The following is a 6,769-nucleotide window of genomic DNA, read 5'->3' on the forward strand; positions in this document are numbered from 1 at the left end:
TCTGCTCTGTCAGTTCCGTATTCTGATTTCTGTTCGGATTTTTGTCTGTTGTGTTTGATGTGGACTCTAAGGATTTTGATTGGAGGTTTGTTGTCTTGCTGAGCTGTTGTAGCTCATCCTTGTTTTCTGCGTGGTTTTCAGGTTCTGGGAAGGGGAAGGAAGTCCGGGAATAGAAGTTCAGAGTCTGATCCATTATAGGTATTTTGTCCTTTTGATTTTTTTACAGTCATGACTTTTCTGTTCTGTTTCTTTCTGTCTAAGCCATGAGCTGTATTTGTATATGATTCTTTTGAGGAAGAAAAAAAAGATAGATGATATGTTCCATTGCATTTGATGTTTATAGTAGCTCTGTGTGCGTCTGTTTCTGTCTGTATGTTTGGAAGAAAGTTCTGAATCAAATTCCAAAGCCATATCCTGGAATTAGTTCAGTCAGTTTTGAATCCGGTCTCACGACCCGATGCGAGCGGGACCCGTCCCGGTCGGGTTGGGTCGTGACACATGGCCACACTTGAGACCTCCCTAACCACTTCCTCCTTTATGCTTGGCTGACCACTCCACTCTTCCTAGACATTCTATTGCCCAAACACCTAGCTCCAATACTTGAAAATAACAAATTAAATAATAACAAAGCCAATACAACACTTTTTAGCTCTCGTAATATCTTTTAAACATGAAAATGTATGAAACATAATACATAAATGATGTAAGTCTTCGTGGATGCTTCATAGCATGAGCTTCATGTGCTCCTTCTCTTGCTCTAATGATAGGGCCACCTTTATGTGCTACGTTAATATTGACCTTCTCTACTGAATCAACAATTACATATATATAGCTTTTTTTGCAATATTTATAGGATTAATCTCTATTGGTTTGTGAATACTAGAAGAAACTCTAGGATCAACCAAGAGACATAATAAGTAACTCCTTTAATTAATTCAAAATCAATTTCAAGTTTAGTTTGTTAAAGATGGCTTTACTTACAACATCACTTCAATATATTCATGCTTTTTTGCAAGGCTTAACTTTCTTATATGTTCACAAGTGTGTGGAAGTAATTTTTACCTAAAAGAGGTCATCTAAATTATTTTTCTTCATAGAAAATAGGCAGCTATAGCATAAGTGTTGAAAGAGTAGACTAGTCATAATACAAATATTTATAATTTTTCTTTAATACTAACATGAATGATATAATTAATTGAATCCGTATGATCATGCAATCATAGCCAATTTGTCAGAGTTCTAAGAGATTTCTTATCTTGTTCTTTTTTGTATCATAAAAAAGATGGGAGTATCTATGAACTAATGTGCACACATAGTTGTCTAGCTCAATCCAATTAGGTTTCCATATGATATTAATTGAATTTACCAAGTCACGAACCTTAATCCAACTCGATATTCACCAAAGCTTAAATTGCTAAAAGTAACATTAAAGTCACTCAAAGCTTCAAGTCATCCAATGGCACATCTTGTCAAGTCACCAATAGAAAATCCCATCAAAGAAATTTGTTAAAAGTTGTCAAAAGCAATAAGCTTACTTGTCCAAGAGAACTCATCAAAAGAATTTGTCCAATAAAACTCGGCCTCAATTGATAAGGCTTCGAAAGCCACCAAATAGTTAGAAAGTTATCAGCCAATCACATTTATGTATCTTATAGCAAAGTTTTATCAAGCCTTTATATATAATTTTTTTGTATAATTATTTGATTTTATCTTTCATATAACATTGAATCTCATCCTAAATTTATTAATTTAGGATCGATGTAAATAACACATTCTAAAAAAAAAAAAATCAAATATAATGATCTTCTCGAAGTATCTCTCTCTAAAATTTTCATTTTATATTTCTCTTCAAACTCTAATCTTATTTATAAATAGAATTTTAATACCTCCCCCCAATAGTTATAGTTTTTTTTTATATATAATTAGGCCAATTAAGTAAACTCATATGTGCATCACATATGAAAATTTAGGGGTGTCAATATTTGACACGATCCAAAAATCCGACTCGAAGCCGACCCAAAAATCTTGGATTAGGGTCAACTTATTTGTGAAACTGGTTGAGTTTGAGTTCAACAAACTGATCCGTTTCAAAAATCGGGTTGGGTTTGGATTGACCCGGAAACACAGAAATGACCCGGAATGACACATCTAAACTCGATGATCGCATCTTCCCGCATATGTTGCCCGCGTCGAGTACCCACACTGCTCACCGTCTGCCCGCGCTGAGTCGCATATCTTCGCATGAGTTATCGGTCACGTTGTTGTTGCATGTGTTATGTCGCATCTGTCATTGCTCCGCACCACCGCTGTCGCTGGAGCCGTTGTCGCTGTCGTGTTTGCAGGTATGATTGAGTCAACCTGGTAACCCACGCAGGTTGGGTCCTGGTTGAAATATTTGACTCGTTTGTAAAAACGGGTCAGGCCAACTAGAGGGGTCAGTTCCGAGTTCGACCCGAACTCGACCCATGATCCGATTTTGATAGCCCTATAAATATTATAGATTGACCACCTCTTAGTTGATGATCAAAACTCCAAATCAAATGCGTACAGTTTTAGATCTCAATATCCTGTGGAAAAAAGAAGTCAAAACATGACGGTGCAACGTGTTTTCCAAAATAAGATAGCCCAATTTGTGTTGTTCATCTTCAGGACAAGAAAACGCTGTTTGCTGTCCTGGCAGGCGCAGTCATCATACCATGCGCATTACATTTTACGTGCCGTTTACGCCTCTTCTTATTCTTCAGCTCCTCCACTGTATCTCATGGCCCATCCCTCTCAGCTGCCGCCGGCCTTCCACCTCTGCTTACTCTCTCTCTCTCTCTCTCTCTCTCTCTCTCTCTGCTTTCTCTAGATGGAAACATATAGTATAATATCTTCTTCCTCCTCTACTTGTTGCGCTCAGCACAACTATTCTCCTGGCCATCTACAACCTCTCACAGCTGAAGCGATCCAGATGAATAACACTTACGAGGGTCTGTTTAGAGCTACAAAGAATTACCTTCAAAGTGATCAGAGCCATATCAGCTCGACTTCTGAGCTTTCTCATGAAGTATTGGAGGCAAAGAGCATGGTTGTGGCTCTAAATAGTGGTGAGTATAGTGCAATTACTTCCGAGCACAAAAGTCTTAAGATGGATACTGGTGATGATATAATTGACCATCATAGAAATGGTCATAAGAAGAAGGCCATATTTGATGTGGAAGGTGATGATGAAGATGATAAAGGGAGGAATGAAGTTAGTGGTGGGAAGAAGAAGGGAGAGAAGAAGGTGAGAAGGCCACGCTTTGCTTTCCAGACCAGGAGTCAGGTTGACATCCTCGACGATGGTTATCGTTGGAGGAAGTATGGCCAGAAAGCTGTCAAGAACAACCATTTTCCAAGGTATATTCACCTCTCTGATTGAGCATCATCCTTCTATAAGGTTTGAACTAATTAATTCAAGAGCAGGGATATTCAGTCCCACACATGCGTTATTCTGAACTGTTTATATGGTTTTCAGCTTTCCTGATCTTCTCGGAGCAAAAATGTGCTCCGGTGACCACCATAATTGTTCAGCTTTAGCTACTAATTAGCTTAATTAACCTACTGAAGCAATGAAAAAAGAAAAAAAAATGATTCAGCGAGTACTGAATCAATTTAAATCAAGTAGGTATTCATGGCAGGTTATGCATTTCCATATCTATCTATTTATTTCCATACTCATACTGAATTTGAAATAATTTTTTTCATTAAGTTATTTTGAGTTTGCATAATTGACACAGCTGAAGCTTCATCTTTCAAATTTTGTGACCCTCTGCAATTTGCTGTTCAATAACATATATGAATATATATATTCACACTTGGCTTCATTTTGCATCATTTTTTTTTTTTTTTGGTGATTCTTATTATCTCCTCTTATAAGATTAGAGTTTAACTATAAGACACAGTAGAAGACAATTTCTTTTTTGTATTTGTGGATAGCTACTACTTGCAGGCGATTTTGTAATTATTTTACCCCATGCATATTATGCACATTTAATGAACTTGGCTCTATTACAGTAGGTAATCCACATTGAAAACATTAAAAGTTTATATTCAAACTACTATGACTAGTTAGTTTGATCAGAAGAAGTTGCTTTAATGACTTTTCTTCTTCAAAGAAACTCATTATATATCAATTTAATTTTAGAATATTATGTTACTTAAATTTAGGGTCCTTTTAATATGGCTGTAGCTTCTTTTAAGTGATTGTAAAACTACTGTAGAGAAAGCAATTTTTCTGAAAGTTGTCATAGAAATAATTTTCGAGTACAAAAATTTTTTGAAAGCAATGAAAAAATAGTGATCAAACAAAAACTATGATTACAATCTACAAAAACAAAACGATAAGAAAGTTGTCCCAAACTAAATCTTAATCTCTTGACTATATAAAATTGATCAAACTGATCTTTTGAGGATTAAATTAGAATTAATTTGGTGAAGTACTCTAAAAATTAAATTAGAATATCACAGTAAATGTATATATGTTCTTGAAATCATGAGGTGCATGTATTTCATTCATAGTATGAGAATCTTTGACTGGTAAAAGATAAGTCGTTTCTTCCAGTTTTTCATTAAAGATAAAGGGACATCTTCTTATAACTTGACATATGGTTTGTAACAAGACATGTGACCAAGAAAGTTAACCGGTATTTCAAATTTAGACTTTCTAGAATCGCAGATCCTATTGCTAGTCAAAGTTTCAAACTTTGACACACAAGCTATTTACAATGTAATATTTGGTTGCTTGTTCATGCCGAATAGAGCTAGCCTGGAAAGCAAGTAAAAGCTAAGAACATCCTAAAAGCTCAATTATATATTCTTGAATTTGGTATGCATCTTATCAGTTAGGTTTTTATGCTCAATATATATTTATATAGAAGTGAGTAACATGCAATATTTGTGCTTGTCAAATGAATATATTTTCATGCATGCTTATGGAGGGAGATATTATTCTATGTGGTCATCGGATTTTTCGTAGGCGAATTACGATGTGCCACATCACGCTCTATTCACGTCAAAAAAATAATGCAGAGCATTCTCATTCGCCTCCAGACAGGGTCCGTGACCGCATAGAATAATTTCACCTATGACAGACTTGGGCTTTGTTTGGGACGGCTTTCTTATTGATTCGTAAAGCTATTTTTCAATATAAAAATCTCTTGAAAAAAGAAAAAAAATAGTGATCTAAAGTTATCCCAAACGAAATCTTAACAGCTGTTCTCTGTATATATTCCATGATTAAATGTCTACTTCAACAAGGACAATCTTGAAATAAATGTGAATAAAGTCACTTAGACTTTGAACAAAGAAAAAAGAACTGCATATCGATCATTATTCTTTCAGCATATCATTATTTAAAGCAACTTTGATTATCATTAAATATATAACCACAATTAAGCTCTAATAGTAAAATAATTTATGTTTGTGAAAAGACAAGTGTTCTTTATGCTTTGATATAATTAACTTGTTTAATTATCTTGTAACAGAAGCTATTACCGTTGCACGCATCAAGGTTGCAGTGTTAAGAAACAAGTTCAGAGGCTATCCAAAGATGAAGAGGTTGTGGTTACAACATATGAAGGGATTCATACTCATCCTATAGAAAGAAACAATGACAACTTTGAACAAATTTTGAATCAGATGCAGATTTACAGTAGATTTTCATAGATTTGCATTTGAATGCCCCATGATGAACAAAATTGGAGTCCACCTTCACCTTCACCTTCAAGTCGCCTTCTTCCTTTGTTTTTTTATTTGTAAATTAAGGACTCTTGAATCTTGTACTGCTAGCACTTTTCAATTATTTAAGTGAAGCCTGTGTAATTGTGCATGATTAAAGATGATAAATATATATATCATAGACTGCTAAATTTATCTTTCTCAAGATCTCTCTCCCTCTGCTTTTTCTCCTTATATTTTTGCATGTTTGTGCTTCAAAATTGGAGATAAATAAAAGCATTTAACATTCCATTAAATACGCAAAAACTGAACATGCTAAGCAACAGTAGTAAACTGTAAATTCAAACGTTATCAAACGTTATCAAAGGCCAAGCAATGGAAGAGCTACTGAATTTGATCCAGGTACAGTAAATTACCCACAAAAACATATTGAGAGAGCAAGAGAGAAAAGGGAGTGAAATTTACAAGGGTTGCGAAAGCTGAGGTGAGATATACGTGGCTGCTTGATCCACTAAGGCTTCGTTTGGGACAACTTTTTTGCTGCTTTTTAAAACAACTTTCTAGTATAAAAATTTCTTGAATTAAAAAATTTTGTACTAAAAAGCTATTTTATAAAGCAGTAAGAAAGCTGTCCCAAACAACCCTAAGAGAAAAACTGCTACTATCAAGCACTGTGGAAATACCTCTTTTTTATAGTGATTAAATGTTTAAATTTAATATATGCTTACATAAATTATGACCAACATTAAGTGCAAGAAATCTAGCTAGTAAAATGAGGTTTGATATCTATTTCATTTATGTTTTATCCTATGCACGATTGTTGAAAAGAGATTGGAATGCATTATTTTTATGTGAGAAATTAAAAAAGGGAAAACAATTATGGGAATTTTCTTAGTTCAGCAACTTTATCTAGTATGAATAAATTACATGTTCTCACTTTTTTTCTATAATTTTGAAGGCATTAATACTATGCAAAATGATTGACTTATAGTAGTTAGAGCTTTGCCCTAGCCACCATTCTCCCTCTTCGCTTCGTTGCTTCCGCGCTGGACTCAGGGAAGTATTATCT

At 34.6% G+C, this 6,769-nt stretch overlaps 1 protein-coding gene across 1 annotated transcript; it reads left to right on the top strand.

The window, feature by feature from the left end:
* The first annotated feature begins 2,748 nt into the window (after positions 1 to 2,748).
* On the top strand, positions 2,749 to 5,905 carry LOC110110496 (WRKY transcription factor 71). Its single transcript, XM_020842003.2, has 2 exons — positions 2,749 to 3,381; positions 5,508 to 5,905. Exons 1-2 carry the CDS (start codon positions 2,852 to 2,854, stop codon positions 5,686 to 5,688), a joined length of 711 nt encoding a protein of 236 aa, XP_020697662.1. The 5' UTR covers positions 2,749 to 2,851; the 3' UTR covers positions 5,689 to 5,905.
* Positions 5,906 to 6,769: the final 864 nt, after the last annotated feature.

Source organism: Dendrobium catenatum, unplaced genomic scaffold (genome assembly GCF_001605985.2).
Source record: "Dendrobium catenatum unplaced genomic scaffold, ASM160598v2 fragScaff_scaffold_421, whole genome shotgun sequence".
NCBI lineage: Eukaryota > Viridiplantae > Streptophyta > Magnoliopsida > Asparagales > Orchidaceae > Dendrobium > Dendrobium catenatum.

What these genes read in the sequence shown, in the direction of transcription:
- LOC110110496 (XM_020842003.2), top strand. Translation starts at nt 2,852, where the DNA reads ATGGAAACATATAGTATAATATCTTCTTCCTCCTCTACTTGTTGCGCT. An exon ending in AAGAACAACCATTTTCCAAG is followed by an intron (nt 3,382 to 5,507) that starts GTATATTCACCT and finishes ATCTTGTAACAG; the next exon opens with AAGCTATTACCGTTGCACGC.